The following is an 18992-nucleotide window of genomic DNA, read 5'->3' on the forward strand; positions in this document are numbered from 1 at the left end:
ATAATAAATATAAAATATACATACATTTATATAAATATAAAAATACACATAAAAGTGTATTTTTAAGTTTTTTAAAATAGAAATGGGAACATAGTGTTTTCGTAACTGTTGAAAGAAAACATAGTTTTTAATTACTGTGATGAGCAGTGTATCTTTCCATGTGTGAATCACATTGTGTAACTCTGGGCATGAAATCTGACTGTTCTCTGGATTGGTGATTCTCCCCTTGGATAGGATGGCCTTCTAGAATTTCTCCCAAGTTATCAAGTTAGTGTTGCATTCTTGGATTCCCTCACCTGTGTTGCAGGTGCCAGTGCTATAAAGGCTGGACTCCTGGTCTCAGACTACTGTCCCAGGTGCATTTTCTAGCAGCATCTCCTTGCTAATGGAAAGAATAACTTAGAAGAAAGCCTTAGTTTTGACTGGAGGAAAGAGGAGAAAACATTTTAAGTGGCGTAGTACAAAGAGCTGTGGATAATTTGGGAAGCCAGAGTTGCTGCAGAGCTTCTGATCTTGTGACACTACCTGTGAGAAGATGGCGCCTCCCTTTGCGTGCCTTCTGCTTTGTGTCCTGGTGGCAGCAATGGTTTGTTTTCTGTCCTAGGGCACACGGTGACACCCAGCACTGTCGGAAGGCCCTGCACCGGGCAGTCCAGTGCACCAGTGACTACCCAGAGCACGTCTGTGAAGTGTTGCTCACCATGGAGAGGACAGAAGGTGGGGACCCTCAGCTCTCTGATGCTGGCTTGGCATCTGTCCCATGCACCCTCTTGTCTTAAGACTATAGTCTGTGAGGACAGACTGCATATGGTATAGCCACTCAAGTGGTGCTTGGTGATTAGACTGTCATGGGAGCCCACGTCCCCTTGCCCTCTCCTCAGAGTCTCCGAATGCAGGAGGGCTCTCTGTGATGTTCCTGTGCAGGGTTCTCTTGGTTCTTTGTGGTGGATGCTGTTCTGTCTACTCGCTAGGTACCAGTAGCACCCTTCCCTTGCTCCCAGTCATGACAGAAATGTCTCCAGACTTGTTGCCTGGGGATCCAGATTGCTGTAGCTGAGAATCTGCTGTAGCACGGTGTCATGGACACCAAAGGCATGCTGAGAGGCAGAGGGCTAAACATGGGCTTTGGTCATGTTGTGTCCTTTATAAAGTTTAGAACCTCGGTATTAAGTTCTCAATAGGGAAATAGTGAATTTATCCATAGGTATTGATCTAGATTTGGGGTTTGAACTCCTCAGAACTGGAAGTAAAACACTCAAGTAACAATAGCAAATTAAAAAACACCCCAGGGGCACCTGGGTTGCTCGGTGGGTTAAAGCCTCTGCCTTCCGCTCAGATCATGATCCCAGGGTCCTGGGATCCAGCCCCACATCAGGCTCTCTGCTCAGCAGGGAGCCTGCCCGCCCCCCCCCCCCCCCGCCCCGCCGCCTCCCCGCCCCCCTCCTGCCTCTCTGCCTACTTGTGATCTCTGTTTGTCAAATAAATAAAATCTTTAAAAAAAAACAAAACCCAACATTTATCATTTGAGCAGCTTTTAAAACTCTTCAGTCTTATACATGTCATGCTTGTACATTTTATATGAGAATGTCTTTATAAACTTAGGTAATGAGAATAACATCATATTCTGGTTTTCAGGTCATTTAAAAAAAAGGGATTTTTTTTTCCTAAGATTAGAGGGAGAACATGAGCACACGGGGAACACGCTTGAGTGGAGAGTGTGGGGAGGGGCAGAGGGAGATACACAGGGCTCAGTCCCAGAACCCTGAGATCATGACCTGAGGTGAAATTAAGAGTTGGCTTCTCCACTGACTGAGCCACCCAGGTGCCCCAGGAGAAGGGATGTTTTAAATACACCTAGAGAGGGGTGCTAGGGTGGCTTAGTTGGTTAGAAGTCTGCTGCCTGCCTTCAGCTCAGGGCACGATCCTGGAGTCCTGGGATCAAGCCCCACATTCCCCCTGCTCAGCAGGGAGTCTACTTTTCCCACTCACTCTGCCCCTTTCCCTCCCTCTGCTCATGCTTTGTCTCTTCTTTCTCTCTCAGATAAATAAAATGTTTTTTGAAAACACACACACACACACACACACACATCTGGAAGAGCTGTTCAAATTCTAAAAAGTTCAAGCCCACAGTAAGGAAATCTGGAAGTGGGGAGCGAGCTCTACAGTTCTTATTCCTCATGGGGGAGCTCTCTTGTGGTGGTGGGGAATTAAGAAAATTTTCTATTCTATCCTTTAAAATTCTAAAACATGATGGTTTGCTTCTGTTTCTGTCAAGGTACCCTAGAAGATTGGGATATAGCTCTTCAGAAAACCGAAACTCGACTAGCTCGTGTTAATGAGCAGAGAATTAAGGTAACAATGCTATTCAGGTTTTGAAGCTCTGCTACCTACTTTGTGTGTGGTATGAATGTTTGTCAGAACCTTTGAGGTCTTCCTAAGAAGTATCTTTTCCTCAGGGAGTATTCGTGAAATACTTATATAGTTGGGGAGTTTGGGACCTAAAGTTCACTGGAATGTAGATGGAAAAGTTAAGAATGGAGCCTCACTCAGCCCTGTGAATGGAAGGTAAACACATCCAAATTAATCAGAGCCCCAGTTTTATACTTTGTTTCCTTTCTTTTGGTGAGTAATTACTGGGGATGTTACAGAACATTCTGTAGATGTGAGATAGGGAATCCCAAGAAGCCTGAATAAGCCCTGGCAGGGAAAGTTGTGACCATGCTATCCTCTTCCTCTTCCTCATGACCTCTCCTTTCTCTGGGGTAGTGAATTTCCACTCCCTGCATCCCCCTTCCTCACTGCTCGTCATGGGCCCGTAGAGTTTCCGCAGTCACTGTGTCCTAGTGATGCGTCCAATGTTCCCATCTTCCCAGGCTGCAGAGAAGGAAGCAGCCTTCGCCCAGCAAGAGGAAGAAAAGGCCGAACAGCGGAAAAGGGCACGGGCCGAGAAGAAAGCATTGAAAAAGAAGAAAAAGACCAGAGGTGCAGACAAGCGCAAAGCAGAAGAAGATGATGAGAAGGAGTGGGGAGATGATGAAGAAGGTAGAGCTTTCTGGAAATGTTATTTGGGAACGTCTTTAACTTCCAGAGGAGTTACAGACACTGTACAGAAAACTTCTGTCTTGAACCAACTGAGAATGAGTTGCTCACACGGTGCCCCGTCTCCCTTCCTTTCTCTGCCTGTCATCCACGTGGGCGTCACTTCCCCCTGCTCGGGTTCCCTGCCATCCTCCTGGCACTGCCCTGTAGCAGCTCCCGCCCATCCACCCAGGCTCCACTCCGTCCACAGTGCCATTGCCCCCTCCCCCCACCTCCTGTGTGGTGCCCCTTCACCCTGCTCAGGCTCCCACAGCCTGGCTGGCCCTGCCTTTCATCCACTCAGGTTCCAGCATCCCACACTGCAGCCTGCGCACACACCTGCCTTGCTCAGCACACCAGGTGGTTTTGACTTGGTGGAGTTTCCAGCTGGGGCTTCTCTTGCCTCTGCCATTTCAGGGGTGGGCAGGTGTGGGTCAGGAACATCCGGTAAGGGAAAGCATTATTTGTGGACATTCAAGGACTGCAGGTGTTTTCCTAGTACAGAGGTATCAGCCAGAGGGGCTGTTCTTGTGCACCTTGAAATGACTGTGGCTGGGTAGCTTGCTGGTTTTCAGGGCTGCAGGGGAAGGCAGATGTGGGTTTTTTTGGTTTGTTTTTTTTTTAAATTTATTTATTTATTTGTTTGAGAGAGAGAGTAGGCAGGGAGGCAGGCAGAGAGAGGGGGAAACAGGCTCCCTGCTGAGCAGAGAGCTCGATGTGGGGCTCGATCCCAGGACCCTGGGATCATGACCTGAGCTGAAGGCAGAGGCTTAACCCACTAAGCCACCCAGGCGCCCCATGGGCAAGGTAGATGTGACGTGTGACCGCAGTAGCATATGATCAGGGTCATGGGGGAGGACAGCCTGGATTACTGGTGGCGGCCAAAGGAGGCTCTGGTGGGTCAGCTCCCTGCAGGAAAGACTTCATGCACCTCAGCATCTGGAGCTGGGAGTGGGTGACTGTCAAGTGCAAAGGAAGGGAAGGGTAAGCCAGAACGCCACTGTCAGCAATGCATGAGGCACAGAACACCCTGGAATTTTCCCTGAGCAGCAAATGAGTTTGTTAGAGCCCTGGTGCATGCTGAGGGCTCTGTGCTGGAGTAGATGGGGTGGTGTGCACTGGTTAGACTTCATTAGGAAAACAGTGGGGAATTGAGGGAAAGATCTGAAAGTGGGTCCAATGCAGCTGGCTTTCAGTACTGACCCTCTGCAGACCGTGGGGCAGATGGGTTGGTGTAGAATGTTACTCCACTCTGCTGAAGGACATAAGACAACAGTGAATGTAGAGGAATTACAGGACTTTGCAGGGTGTGGCCTGTGGAGTGCATACGTCAGAGTTACCTAGGTGCCTGCTTAAATGCTGTCCCCAGGGGCGCCTGGGGGTTCAGTTGGTTAAGTGTCCAACTGTTGGTTTCAGCCCAGGTCATGATCTCAGGGTTGCAGGATTGAGCCCCATGTTGGGGTCCTTGCTTAGTGTGTAGTCTGCTTGAGGTGCTTTCCCTCTCCCTCTGCTTCTCCCCCGCTCTCAAATGCCTGCACATGCTTTCTCTGGCTCTCTCAAATAAATAATTAAAATCTTAAAACAACAACAACAACAACAAAACCCTTTAAGTCCCCAGGCTCCATCCCTCTCCTGCTACCCCAGGCTTTCTAGGAGAGCAGAACTAGAATTTGCCATCTGAACTTTGAGACCTGCTGACCTTTTATGCAATTGACCCTTGAACCTTGGGGCTTAGGGGTACTGACCCCCTATTCAGTCAAAAATCCATGTTTAGCCATGTTTACCTTTTGATTCTCCAGACACTTAACTGCTGATAGCCTACGTTGATTGGGAGCCTTAGCAGGATAATGTAAACAAACAGTTGACTAACATTTTATGTTTTTACCTGTTCTGTACATCTGCTTATAGTAAGGCTAGAGTCAAGGAAACGCTGTTGCAAAAATCACAAGGGAGAGAAAATACAGATTGTATTTATTCAAAACAGTCCGCATGTAAGTGCACCTGTGCAGTTCAAGCCCTGTTGTTCAGGAGTCCACTGTGCAATTAAGAGTGGATAGCTGGGACTTGCGTTACTACCTCCCTTGATTTAGTCCACTTACATCAGTGTACCTGGGGCCCAGAAAGTCAGAGGACGAGCTGAGTGGGTCAGGCAGGACTCAACAGAGGGTGTGGTCCATGCTGGGCTCAGAGACCGGGGGTGGGGGGGCAGGCCTGCTCTCGCACTGTGGGGCGGGCGTGCATAGAGCCCCTTACCGAGGAGAATTAGCAGTTTATCCACATTGCTGCTTTTCTTCCTTCACCGTGTAGAGCAGCCTTCCAAACGCAGGAAGGTGGAGAACAGCACTCCTCCAGCCGGGGAAGCACAGGACCTAGAGGCAGAAACCGGCCTCTTTGGGAAGAGTGTGCCTGTAGACGTCGACCCCCCCTCCAAGCAGAAGGAGAGGGCGGCCGCCCTGAAGAGGGACATGCCCAAGGTGCCCCATGACAGCAGCAAGGACAGCATCACCGTCTTCGTCAGCAACCTGCCCTATAGCCTGGGCGAGCCGGACGTGAAGCTCCGGCCGCTCTTTGAGGCCTGTGGGGAGGTGGCGGAGATCCGCCCAATCTTCAGCAACCGGGGCGATTTCCGAGGCTACTGCTATGTGGAGTTTAAAGAGGAGAAGTCCGCCCTGCAGGCGCTGCAATTGGACCGGAAGACTGTGGAAGGGAGGCCAATGTTTGTTTCCCCCTGTGTGGATAAGAGCAAAAATCCTGATTTCAAGGTGGGTCTGCAGAAAAACACCTTCCATGTTGGGTTGCCGTGGATAGACTGAACGCTCTTTGCCTCCTGCAGCTAACATTTAGAATTTATGCAGGATGCCTATAGTCCGTTAAGAGCTAGATTTAACCAGGGTCTCTTCTGAGCTGGGTAGGTGAGCCCTGACTCACAGCTTGGTCACTTCGAGCTCATGCTAGTTGACAAATGATGAGAAAATTAGAAATTGTAATGATGGCTACTTGCCACTGAATGTTGCAAAGTGGCAAGGGCCATGCAGAGTATTTACTATTTACCTTGTCGGATCTTCACCCCAACTCAGAATAGCGGCTTTCATTCCTGCCACAGGTCCGGGGAGGGAGTGGGGGCTTTGAGAGGTTAAGTTACCTGCCCAGGGTGACCCCATTAACAGTTCACAGCACCCAGAGTCAGCTCTGGTCTCCGATTGGGGCGAAGCCTGTGGCCACGTCTGGTACCGGCTACAGTATGGTGCACTGGGTTGGGCTGTGGGAGTTTGACTCTTTCCTTCCCTTCTTCCTGTAGGTGTTCAGGTATAGCACCGCCCTGGAGAAACACAAGCTGTTTGTCTCAGGCCTGCCTTTTTCCTGCACCAAAGAGGAACTAGAAGAAATCTGTAAGGCTCATGGCACTGTGAAGGACATCAGGCTGGTTACAAACCGGGCAGGGAAACCGAAGGTCAGTGTCTGCGCAGATAGTGTTAGCTTCCCGAGGCTTGGGCAAACCTAGTTGTCCATCTGTTCGGGTTACTAGGTTCTGAGTGGGTTCCTCTTTTGCTGAGAAACAGACAGGTTAACAATAGGGACACTTGGCTCTACTTGCATTTGGAGTCAGATTAGCCTGTTTCTAGCTAATTATACTGAAAAGAGCAGGGCATTGGGGGAAAGAAAATTTCCCATGAGTAACAGGGGTCACAGTGCAGACCCCTGGCTGGGTGCGCCCTTCTGCCCAGACTTGCCTCTTCACCAGGCCTGCAGGCACCTCCTCCAGGCCAAGACCCCATCCTGTCTGCCCCTAGCTCCCCTCGGCGTCCTGTGAGATCGTCTCATGCCACATTCTGACTAGTTGTTTAGGCACGAGTTTGGGTTACCTGTCTTCCCCCCAGCCCCCAGAGGGCTGCTGGAGAGTTGAGGAGGATGAAGTAAGGAGCGGCCAAGGCCCAGACATGAGAACTCACCCTCCGTCCAGCCTCCTCATTCATTTGCTCTTGCTGGATTTATACTGGTCTGTCTCTCCCTCTCTCCCTCCCTATTGTTCCTTTTTAATTTTTTGTATATTTTCCCTTTTTTTTTTTTTTTTCTGGGGCAAGCACAAGGTATGCTGACCTCACAAAGGTTATCTGAAGTTACAGTCAGTTGCAGAAACGGAGGAAGAGTAGGGCCAGTGCATAAACCTATAGACAAAGGATGGTGGTGGAGAAGGGAACCTGATGTCGGGGTGCCTGGCCAGTACTGGCTTCTGGACTGAGGCAGGAAGTTGGGTCCTGGCTCACCCGAACCTGATCTGATTCTGGATCTTGCCTCTTTCAGGGTCTGGCCTATGTGGAGTATGAAAATGAGTCCCAGGCATCACAGGCTGTACTGAAGATGGACGGCATGACTATCAAAGAGAATGTCATCAAAGTGGCCATCAGCAATCCCCCTCAGAGGAAGGTTCCAGAGAAGCCAGAGGCAAGGAAAGCTCCAGGTGGTGCCATGGTGCCGCGGCAGATTTACGGAGCGTAAGTGTGTGCATGTTCCCTGCATGCGCTCGGCCCTGGCCAGCACCACGGTGGATTCGTTTCCTGCCAGTACAGCGAGCTGGGGCGGGAAGCCAGGACCTGCTGCTCTGCGGATGCTTACTGCCATTCCCCAGAGCGGGTCCACGCAGAGCGCAAGCCCGGAAGTGGAACCTTTCCTAGTGTTTGCCGGTTTACAGGTGTGGTTTATCTGAGGTCATTTGGTTTCTAGGCAGTGATTATTTTAGTCTCCTTTGGCGGCAGAATCCGTATGTGTGGATTCTGAACCTGACGGCTGTGTGCCTGCTGCAGTAATCTGCACTCTGGCTGTAACCACAGACCTGGCTTTTCACCTGGTTGGAAGGAGACAGCAAAATCGTGAGGTGGTTTGGTGAGGTCTGAAAGAGGATAGTGTTTTTATCTAGCCTACATGTGACTGTTGCACAGGGTTGGTCTTTCCCCAAATTGTGAAAAAGGCAGTTTATTAAACTGGGTTTTGCCTGTTAGTCAAAGTTACAGAGGACAGGAATCATCTTCCCTCTCTGGTTTTCACCCTTCACCTATTAACTTTATACTTTACGTGCTCTGAGAAATTTCTCTACTACTAATAAACTATAGAAGTGAGCCCAGAGCGTATGGTCTTCACTTTGTAACTTTGGGTGATTGAAGACCATCCTCGCTTATTTTTGCAAATGAAGCAGGGACCGCGAGTGGTTGCTTTGCAAGGATACATCCAGTGTTTGTTCTTCCAGGCGGGGGAAGGGGAGAACCCAGCTCTCCCTGCTGCCTCGTGCCCTGCAGCGCCCGAGTGTGACAGTTGCCCAGGCCGAGAACGGCCCTGCTCCACAGCCAGCGGTCACCACCTCAGCAGCCACTGAGGCACCCAAGATGTCCAATGCCGATTTTGCCAAGTTGCTTCTGAGAAAGTGAATGGGACTCTGGAGAAGGGAAATGCCTTACTGCACGCTGGCCAGGAAGAGCAGCCGGCACCCAGCTGTACTCTGGGTATGGAAGGGCCCGGGGCAGCACCCCTCCTGTGTATTTTCCTCGGGGTTAGACAGAAAGAGATGAGGGTGTCCAAGGAAAGAGGCTTGAAGTGCTCCCTCATATTGAGGGCAAGGGGAGGAAAGTGGTCACTCCATGGGTTGAGCCCAGTGTGTAGTTTCTTAAGCTATTTTTGTGTCTTACAGAGAGAGAAACAGAAGTGAAACTCAAACACACCATTTTGAGACCTACTTGTCCAAACATTTTTGGTCAGCTCTGGCCCCTTTTATAAGACACTTCTCTTAACAGTCTGCACAGCTCATGTGCCCGTCACTCTTTTAATTTTAAAAGACAAAATGGCAGATGCTAGTAATTCACCAGAATGGCCTATTTTAGTAAAGGGGTGGTGGGGATTGGGGAAGTCACATAAAAAACATCTGATGGATTTTTGTTGGGGGGGGGGTTGTGCGTTTTTATATTATGTATTTGTAAATGACACATCAGCCCACTGTTTTATGTTTCCTAAAAGCAAAATACTTGTGAACTTTGTTTTATATGGGAACTCTGTGTGCCACCTGCTCTGGACCATTTTCTTTGCCTAGTGATTAGTGAATCGTGTTCTTTGTCTAAATACTGAGTTTCAGCCCTTTGGTTTTGTTTAAATACCACGTCAAGTGCAAACTTAAATTCTCCCCACTTAGCTTTGTTTATTAAACTGAAGTTCTCTTCAAAGCTTCTTGCTGAATGGTACTCAGATGTGCATTCAAACATGGGTCGATTTTGAAATGGGTGCACTGTGTTACCTAACAGATGTGGAAATAGAACTTTTGTGCATCAGATCCCATTGTCCCTTTGATTTAAATCATTTCAGTTGTTCTGGGTCTTCAGTTTTATAAACTTGATTTTCCTGCATTTTGGCCCTTCAGTTTTTCTTAGGGTTTTCTTTCTTTACTTTTTATCTTTCATCTCTTATCAAATATTTATTGCTTTAAAAGCCATGTTGCCAGTTCAGTAGGGAAACACAACTTTTTTATAAAGACATTCTGGGAGAAGAAATCAGGAAATGCTTTCATGCGTGCTAGAAATCAACCCACTTTATCTGTTTCTTAAGTTTTTGTACATCAGCCTTTACTACATTTTTAATGGGAAATTGGAAGTGTCACCCAAAAGTGTTGACGAAAGAGCAAAAGGAACTCTAGTGCCTGTCCTTGAGCTTCAGCGTCTGTCTAGCACAGGGTCCTTCATCTTCGCTGCACCTGCCCTCCCTGTTACATTGAAGGCTGTGTCAGACATCACAGTACCCCACCCCCTGCCCGCCAGCCATCCCAACCAGGGACTACAGCGAGTGCCTCCAAGAGATAAGGCCCTACAGGCCATGGTTTTGTCCTTACTCCTAGAAACATGAGCAGTAATGCCTTAAGGTCCTCAACTATCCAAATTCCTAGTTTCCTGTTTTTTAAGTGCATCCCCCCACCTACCCTGGGAAGTTAGGGTAGGTTGATAAACATCTGAAGTCTTTTAATCTCACAGGTCCCCTCCATCTTGTCTCTCCTTTTCACAAAATATTTTTTGTTAGGTGTTAGTTGTGAATTAAATTCATAGTGGCCAGAAGAACGCATGCTGTGTCCCTGGTCCCTCCTGTGTTCCTTGGAATGGGCACCAATCCCTCCCAACCCCCCACCCCCACCCCATGGAAGCTTGTTGGTGAGGTGAGTGGATGGGGGACATGCAGGGCCTGCAACCAAGGAGCCCTGAGTATCTCCTCCCTAGTCCAGGCTGACGTGGATTCACTCCTGCCGCTGCCTAGTTCACTGTTCCGCTCTCTTGCTGTTGGCCCGTCTTCGGCCCTCACTTCATGCTCTCTTGTGTCAGCACAGGCTCATTACAGAATTGAACCCACTCAGACTTGGGCTCAGAGTGTGGACGGTCCACGAAACAGACTGTCAGGAACATGTGAGTGGGTTTATGTGTTTTCCCCCAGGAAATCAAGAACTGACGGTAAAGAGAAGCACGAAACACCATTTATGTTACTGGCATGTTAGCAGAAGACCAGTGCTTCAGGCCTGCCAGCGCAGGTAGGTCGCGTCCCCCCACAGTTCTGTCTCATCTGCCGGTCGAGATGGGCGCCTCGTACCACAGTACAAATGGGGCTTGTGTTCCGAGAGGATTCCTCCTTCATCCTTGTGACAGACGGGAACACTGCCTGAATAAGATGGCAGGGTCTCAGGCCTTTATGTAATAAAAATACTTTATTAGAGTCAGTAATCTGTTAAAATAACCTCCTTTACAACAGAGCTAAAGTGCACGATTCTCTCTATGACAAAGCATGTACTTCTGTCAGGCTTTCTCGGCGTGCTTATAAAACCAAGATGATAGGAGAGTTCAGGTTGCCGAGAGACTTTATGGCAGCATTCGAGTATGAAAATACTTTTTATAAAGGTTTGAATATCCCTTGGGGCCACTTCACACAGCTTAATCGTTCAGAAAGCTACTCTGCATCTATTACACAGTTAAATAACTATAGAAACACCTGCCACCTCAGAAGAGTGACCTCCTTGCTGTCAGGATGTGACTTTGCATTCTGATGCCGACCCAGGGCACGACAGCATGCTTTGCTGCTGGGAAAGGAGCCTGTGGCCATTTGGAGTCTGAGCAGCACAGCAGCAGCCATTTCAGCACGTGGGCCAACATGCTACTGGTAGAAAGGAGGCTTCTTCCATAGAATGAAGACTTGGAAACTTGGCCACATTACATGGGACATTTTATCATTTTACAAGTTGCTAGAAAAATAAGGCTACTCCAAGGCAATCTCTTCAGCTTCCCCTAGGGGACGCGGGACAGTACCAGGGCTGGGGGAGGTGGGTGTGGAGTCAGTAAGTGGGGAAGACTGCGTGACAAAAGGGAACCTCCTGGCTGGGTGAAAGGTTTTTCTTGGTTTGCTAGCAGCTCCCTCTAATTCATTATTGAAAAGGCTTATTTGGTGTTGACGTGGCAGCTGTTTTCTCAGATGTGTTCTCGAATATCTACCTACACAAGGTGTTCCACCAAAGGGTCGGTGAGGGCAGACTTGGCTACTCGTATAATACCTGGTCTGTGCTAGGATTCAGTTGCATGACAAGAGCAGAGGACTTGTAGACTAAAATGTCTGGTCTGAGTTGCTGCAAAGTGCAAGAAACATTTTATACACAGAGAAAACCTAACTGGCCACTCCCCTATTCTTAATTAGAAAAACAGTCTTGATGAGGGAATGTTAACAGCCTCTGGTACTAGAGTCTGCGAACTAACTAGGTAGGACTCAAAGACCTCCTTGAAATGAGCAAGGTATCTAACTAGAAATGTTGTCAGCATTAATTTTATTTCATTTCTCCAAAGTTTGTTCTACCAGTGAGAATTGGACACAAAGCCCATCTCTTTGTAGAAGCAAGCTTTCAGTCGTTTCTCAAAACCGGGACCAGGTTCTCCCCAAGAGTGCTGACCTCTCAGGTCAAGTCATAGGGCACTTGGAGGAGTTTCTCCTATGGCTTCTGGACCTCCTTCCATACTTCTGGCCTCTCCCCACAAGAGTGCAAATTCTGCTCCAGAACCTGTGTTCTGGTCACACACACACAGCACCGATGCCCTCAAAGCCTCCTTTGGGCCACCAATGCAGACAGCGGACACCACACAACATTTACTAGCCCCACAGAAGAAAATAAATAATAACTTGGGCTGAATTATAAATTACCTTAGAGATAAGGCTTAATAATTTAGGTTTCTTTTTCTGAACTGAAACATCTGGAGGTAAAGAATGTTTAAGTTCTTTTTCTGTCTCCTTTTGCTTTAGGAGACAATTAGGTTTCTAGAAGTGCTAAGGTTTCCCCTGCCTCGGGACATCCCTTGTTACCCAGGGAGGATTTCCAGGGTTAGGGCTTCACAGGCAGGGTCTCCTTAAACCCAGAGTGGTTGGGTTTGGCTTCAGGCAGTGCCACCGGGTACTCTGTTGTGGCAAAGAGCAGGGTGTCCAGAGTGGTCTCCGTACACTTGGCAATGAAGCGGATGAATGGCCTCACGTCCCCTTCATTGGCAACCTCCAGTACATGGTAGTACTCAGACCTCTGCTCCTTGCGGATGGTGATGGGTGGGTAGCCTGCCTGCATCAGTATGAGGTTCATCAGCAGGCGCGAGGTCCTTCCGTTGCCGTCGATGAAAGGGTGGATGTAAACCAGTTTATAATGGGCCAAGGCTGCAAACTCCACCGGGTGCAGATTCATGGCGTCCTCGGAGTTGAGCCATTGGATGAACTCCTGCATCTGCTTTTCCACATCTTGAGGATGGGGAGGGATGTGGTGTCCCACAAGGACCTGTGTCGTCCGAAACCTGCCAGCTTCCACTGGATCCACGTAACCCAGCACCCGCCTATGGATCTCCAGCACGTCGCTGATGGTGACAGACCCGATGCGGGAGACTAGTGTTGTGTTGATGTATGTCATGGCTGCATGCATGCCAATGACTTCGTTCTGCTCCTCCAGGCTTTTCCCTGGCACAGCGTAGCGGGTCTCTAGGATGTGCCTGATTTCTGAGAGGGTGAGGGTGTTGCCCTCGATTGCCACCGTATGGTAGATGTGATGGTAGTAAGTTTCCTCCATGACCCGGCGCAGAGCGGAGTTGCCCTTGGGGATGGACATGACCTTCTTCACTTTGCTGTCAATGATGCTAAAATACCTCTGGTCGATCTCCTCGACCAGCGGCAGCGTCCGGTCCCGGTTGACCAGTGCTTTCTCATGGTAGGGCGATATGGTCAACGCTCTGGTGTATAAGTAATCTGCCTGGATGATGTCCTTATCCTCTTCTGAAAAGATGCCAAACTCGTTGAGCGCATCCACAAAGTCCGGGTCCATTTTCAGGGCGTGCAGAAAGAGCTTGTGGGCCTTTTCCCGCTTGCCTTGGCGTTTCATCTCCAGGGCTTGGTTCAGAGCTGCTTTGGCTTCCAACTTAGCAGCTAGAAAAGAGCCAGAGAAGCATTGGCAGAGAGGGTTGCGGGGTGGGCAAAGAATGTTCAGGGGAGCTGTCCCCTGTGCTGGGCCTTCAGTGTGCTCGTTCCAGCCTTTCTGCTCACCGTTCCATGCTACACATCTCGATGCATTTGTGCCCCACAGCTGGTCTTTGTGTGTCCCAAAGCCATTCTCTGCCCTGAGAGATACCGCCTGGATTCCCTGGGCCCCTGCCTCTGAGTGCCACAGTGAGTGGCTGTGGCTACAGCTCCTGTTAAGTGTTTCTCCCGTATTCTCCGCTCTCTGCTGTCCTGTGTCAGTCCTGGTGATCCTGGCCCTGACCCCTGGCCCCTCAGGCCTAGGCTGTTAATAGCTCCCCCCTGATGCTAGGCTCTGGAGGTTTCCCCATCTCTGGGCTGTTCTTCAAATCTTTTAACCCAGTGGTTCTCAACCAGGGGTGATTCCCTCCCCCTGCCAGGGGACAGCTGGCAGTGTCTGAAGACTTGTGGGGTTGTCACAGTTGGGGGGTGTGTGTGCTACTGCCATCCAGTGGGTAGAGCCCAGAGATCATGCTCAGTATCTTGCATTGCACCCCAGAGGAGAGTGTGGAGGGAGAGAAACTGCTCTAGATCTAGCCCTCCCATCACCAGCCCTCCACCCGCTGTGTGTCCGCCACACACGGGGCTGCTTTTCCTCACATCCTCAGACTCTTTCACCCTCTGGTCGCCGCATGGTTGTACTTGCCCTCCATGCCTTTTCCTTTGGGTCATTTTCCTGTTTACAATGGGGTCTCAGCTCAGGCGTCCCCTCCAGGGAGCCCACCTGGTATGCTCCCTTATCGCCCCATCACTGCTAGTGACGCTTATTATCTTAACCGACTGTCTGTTTGTCTAGGCTGGGAGCTCGGGGCAGTCTTGTACGCTGAGTACCCTGCACCCTGCACGTGGGACACTGTAGGCACTTCACACAGCTAACCAATTAAGAAGTGAGGAGCGGTGTCCGGTCTGCCTTACCTGGAGAGGCCTTGGTCTTGGCCACCAGCAGTGCCGGGTCCCTGGAGGTGACACTGAGCTCTGTGGATGGTCTGCTGCACTTGGTGACGGCATGCTGCACCCTGTCCAGCTTGCTCCTGAGCAGGTAGAAGCCCTTGAGCACGGTTAGACACTGCTCTTCTAAGGCTCCCAGTGGCAGCAGCAGTGCCAGCAGGGATCCCAGCACCATACTCAGCAGCATAACCCACAGGAAGCGGCCCCAGACGGAGACCCATTTTGGTTCAGTCACTGCCATCACTGAAGCCATCGGCATGAGTGTCATCTGGACTCAGGGGTGGGCCCCCTGCACATATTCAGTGCCAAAGAACACGATCTGCAGGGAACCAAGAGTTGTAGATGAGGCAGGGGAAGTGGGTACACTCCAGATAAGTTTCTGAATTCAGTGGGGGCTTGGAGGCTCCTGCACCTCCTATTTCACTATGACCTGTGGGGGGGTTGGGGCAAGGCAGGAAGTGGATATAAATGGGAAGGGGCCAGCCTGGAGGACAAGTGCCACTTCCAGGGCCCCGTGACTCTGAAAAATAATGCCATGCCACTCAACATTTACTGAGCATTTACTGTATGCCAGGCCCTGGGCCAAGCACTAAGGACCTCACACTATCTCTTGCGATCTTCAACGGGAGCTGATGGCTTTAGTCATCCCATTTCTCCACATGAGGAAACAGGCTCAGAGAGATGAAGCCCCTTGCCCAAAGTCACCCAGTGAGTAAGTGACAGCCTTAGGACTTGAATTCAGGAACCCATGGCTCTGAAGTCCCCTCCCTTGACCACAGGTCTCTGACCGCACACATACCCAGATTGGCCAAAGCGGTTCTGAGGTCTAGTCTTTGATACACACAGCTGTTTGGTGGCCTGATTTGCTGCCTCATGGTGGCTGTCAGTTCATGCCCACATCCTGGTATTAGCTGCAGTGCTGCTCCCTTCTCTAGCCTGCCTTCCCTGGCCTGTCCAGAAAGGATCTCACCGAAAGCTTGGGCAGTGCCTGCCCAAGCAGTCCAAGCACCACTCACCCCCAACATGACAGTGGGTATGTGCTTTGGGCTGGCAGTGGGAGTGGAGGGGTCAGGTATGCAAGCACCATTATGCTAACAATAAGCATTTATTGGGCAACTATGGTATACTGAGCACTAAGCTGAGTGCTAGCCATGCATTATCTCAAACATCAATACCTTATGAAGGAAAGCTACCCCCAACTCCACTTTACAGACAAGAGAAACTAAAGCAGAGTAAGTCAATCTCTAGAAGGCCACGGGAGTAAACAAGCGCCATGAATGAATGGCATCCCCAGTACATCTGGGAAGAGCACCCAGGTCTTAGCCTCTATTTCCAACCAGGACCCATGCACCCCTGCTCCAGCCTGCTCCGGGCCTCCAAGACCCAAAAATGACTGATGAGGTTTGTTGGCCCAGAGCTTGGAGCCTGGCTCGTTGATACACCTGAAATGGCCCGGTCTGCGCTCTAACCGGGGTACGCTGGGCATGCTGTCGGGTTTTAGAAGAGGGTATGGGTCACTGCTTCGTCCAGGTGCTCTGAGAGGCTTCCGGAGGGACGGGATCCGCGGCAGGGCTGGAGTTCTCCAGGGACCCAGGTCTGCGCGGGGGAGGCTGGGAGATAAGAACGTCTCACTCCTCACTACGCTAGGAAGGGGGAAACTGAGACCCAGACGGGCGAAGTGGCTGGACTTAGGTCCCTCTGAATTCCGCCCAGGCCTCACTTCCCCGCTGCCCCCTGCCCAGCTTGCCCCTTCCGAGCCCCTGGGGCGCGACCCCTCCTACCGCGCGCTGCTGCCCGACCCCTGCGGCCGCCTTCCAGGCGCTCGGAGGCTCCGCAGCCACCAGCTCCCAGGCCCCGCTTCGCCGCCAGCCCTCTGGCCCCGCCCCCGGCGACTCGCAATTGGTCGGCTCGCCATCCTCGTCGCGGCGGATTGGTTTACCCGACTTGTTTCTGCTCCGCACTTCCGGGTTCTAGCCCCTGTGTCTGCTTCCCCGGGAAAGACGCGCCGTGGGTCACTCCCATTGGCTGGCTCCTGTGTTGGTCTCGTGCACTCAGCAGCCAATAGGTAGCCGTAGGGCCGGGGCTCGGCCAAAGGCGGGAGTAGCGGGCGGAAAACCCGCGGGGCGGCTGTATGGGGGTTCGATAGGTTCCGCGACCGGAAACTCGCAATTTCACCTGCCGGGAAGTGCTGTTCTTCTGCTCATTGTGCGGGACCGCTTTCCTGGGCCTCCGTTTCCTTAGGTGGAAAATATGGATGATCCGCACCCTTTTTGTCTGACTTCAGAGCTCCTGTTCTTAGTCTTCACCCTGTGATACCACGCTTGCCCCCTTCCCTCTCTTTCTCACCTCTCTTTCCCTTTTTCTCCCAAACTTTTTAATTTGTATCCACTCGAGAAGGAACTGGCTGGTTTATTTAGCTTCTCAGAGAGACTGGTATTTTCCCTTGAAGCAGAGAGCTGAAACCTGCATCCTTGTTCACAAATACTGGAATTCAACATCCAGGACATGCCCAGAAATGCTGAGCAGTTAGATGGTAGCCTATAGTTTCGGGAGGCAGAGAGACCCTGGCTTCAATCTAGACTTTGTCACCTAAACTCTGTGTGATTTTGGGTGTTGCTCCAAGCCTCAGTTTTTCCATTTGTAAAATGGGGACAAACAGCCAATCCCTCCTTTGGCCCCAAGTTCAAGATCTGCAGAAGGCCTGGCCTTCAAGATCTGACCTCCTCCACGACACACTTTCCCCTTGGGAACCCCTATCAGGCAGTGGTTGTAGGTGTCACACTGAAGCCACACAGCCCTGGGTTCTAATACCAGCTCTGCCACTTGGAAACAGAGTTACATTCAACAAGTGACTTGATTTCACTGGTCCCGTCTGCTTTTCTGTAAAAGGGGGACAGTGTGATGACACTCCCTCCTCATAAAGTTTATTGTGACAGGGAAGTGAGATCCTACATGTCTGGCACAAAGCAAACATTTGATAAGTATCTGCTGTTGCAGTTATTCCTAGAGAAGACATAAAGTCATTGCTGTTTTGTTATTCACAGAAGAAACTGTCAGAGCTGCAGGTGGCTCCAGTCCCTGGGGAGTGACTCCGTGTCCTCTCATAGGTCTCAATCTGTTTCCAGTTTAGGCAAGTGTGCTGTGGTAAAAGACACCATGGGGGCGGGGGTGGGGGTCATTGCAAAGTGAAGGACCAAACAACTTTGGCCCTTGCTGGTTGTGCTTCCTGTTTATATCTTGTAACCATTCCCCATTCCCCCAGCTCCCAGCCCTTGGCATGGAAATCGGCATCTAGTAAATGCTCGAGAAATTTTGTTGACAAATAAGAAATACCCAAAGCAGGACAAACCATGTTGTTTTTAAGAAACAAAATCAGGATAGTGGTTATTTCTATTTCTATTTCTTCTTGTTTCTATTTTTTAAACAAAGAATCCAATATTGTTCTCTTGAAGTCTTGTGAATTTTGCTTCTGATGGCCCAAGCAATAGTGTTGTAAAAACTTTCTCCGGAAGATAGGCCTACTATGCAACCAGCTAGTTATGGGGGATGGTTGGTGGAGTAGAAAGAATTGAAGCTCAGGGGTCCAGCCGGTAGGTGTTCAGTTGCAGGGTGTATTTCTTATTAGCTGTGTGTTCTGGAGCAGGTCATTTACCCACTGAACTGGGTATCCTGGACTTGTGGAACTCTACCCCTCCCAGGCATAAGGTGATGTCATCATCTGCTTATAAAGGCACTGTCTGGGGCACTTGGGTGGCTCAGTCAGTTAAGCATCTACTTTCCACTCGGGTCCTGATCCCAGGGTCCTGGGATCAAGCCCTGTGGCAGGCTCCCTGCTCTCCCACTCCCTCTGCCCCTCACCCCCGCTTGTGCTCGCTTGCTGTCTCTGTCTCTCAAATAAGTAAAATCTTTAAAAAAAAAAAAAAGGAAAAGAAAAATAAAAAATTAAAAAACATAAAGGCACCATCCACCTTCCAGTGTCGCCAGCGTCGCCTCTTCAATGAGCTTAGAAAGATGGGTAGCAAACCCAGAAGCTACACAAAAACCATGGATGAGTAAAATTGCCTGGGCGTGAGACAACAGGGGGAGGTGGGGAGTGTGGAGAAGGTGAGAGTACCTGCCTTATCCAAAGGGAGCAGCATCTTCTCAGCTCTAGCCTACATTTATTGTGTCCAAAAGTTGACAGATTTTCTAAATTTTCAAGATAGATGTCAGGCCTAGATTTTTAAGCAAACTCTCCAGATTTTCAAACAGTTGGTATGTCTGCCCACTGGCTACGGAGGGCTGCCAGACCGTAATCCCCCTTTTAGGCTTTTAAAATGGGCCAGAGATGGTGGCTGGTGGAACACAGGAAGGAACGTCACAGATGCCTCTTGGCAGATGATCGCACCACTGCCTGTGACCACTAGAGGGTAGTAATTTCACGG

At 50.1% G+C, this 18992-nt stretch overlaps 2 protein-coding genes across 7 annotated transcripts in view; one reads left to right on the forward strand and one right to left on the reverse strand.

Annotated features, from left to right (window-relative positions):
• SART3 (spliceosome associated factor 3, U4/U6 recycling protein) overlaps positions 1 to 10813 on the forward strand; it is a 38291-nt gene extending 27478 nt beyond the window's left edge. For 2 of the 5 annotated variants that reach the window (XR_014302535.1, XR_014302536.1), the window contains exons 13-20: positions 605 to 717; positions 2276 to 2352; positions 2874 to 3042; positions 5386 to 5840; positions 6377 to 6529; positions 7381 to 7571; positions 8321 to 8573; positions 10534 to 10813. Coding sequence is in view for 3 of the 5 variants with exons in the window: in XM_082698187.1 (XP_082554313.1) it covers positions 605 to 717; positions 2276 to 2352; positions 2874 to 3042; positions 5386 to 5840; positions 6377 to 6529; positions 7381 to 7571; positions 8321 to 8498 (1336 nt within the window). In the remaining 2 variants the exon portion in view is untranslated. Of the gene's footprint in view, positions 1 to 604; positions 718 to 2275; positions 2353 to 2873; positions 3043 to 5385; positions 5841 to 6376; positions 6530 to 7380; positions 7572 to 8320; positions 9392 to 10533 lie in introns of those variants that run through there. The other 3 variants (XM_082698187.1, XM_082698186.1, XM_082698188.1) reach the window with 2 other exon arrangements.
• On the reverse strand, positions 10783 to 16462 carry FICD (FIC domain protein adenylyltransferase). 2 transcript variants are annotated; one of them, XM_082698189.1, is made up of 3 exons: positions 16350 to 16462; positions 14536 to 14887; positions 10783 to 13530 (listed from the first exon to the last, which is right to left on the reverse strand). In XM_082698189.1, exons 2-3 carry the CDS (start codon positions 14834 to 14836, stop codon positions 12455 to 12457), a joined length of 1377 nt encoding a protein of 458 aa, XP_082554315.1. In that variant the 5' UTR covers positions 14837 to 14887; positions 16350 to 16462; the 3' UTR covers positions 10783 to 12454. The 2 variants fall into 2 exon arrangements, with proteins under 2 accessions (XP_082554315.1, XP_082554316.1); XM_082698190.1 differs by having other exon boundaries at positions 15368 to 16442.
• Positions 16463 to 18992: the final 2530 nt, after the last annotated feature.

Source organism: Mustela nivalis, assembly GCF_964662115.1.
Source record: "Mustela nivalis genome assembly, chromosome: 14".
In the NCBI taxonomy this organism is placed as follows: domain Eukaryota; kingdom Metazoa; phylum Chordata; class Mammalia; order Carnivora; family Mustelidae; genus Mustela; species Mustela nivalis.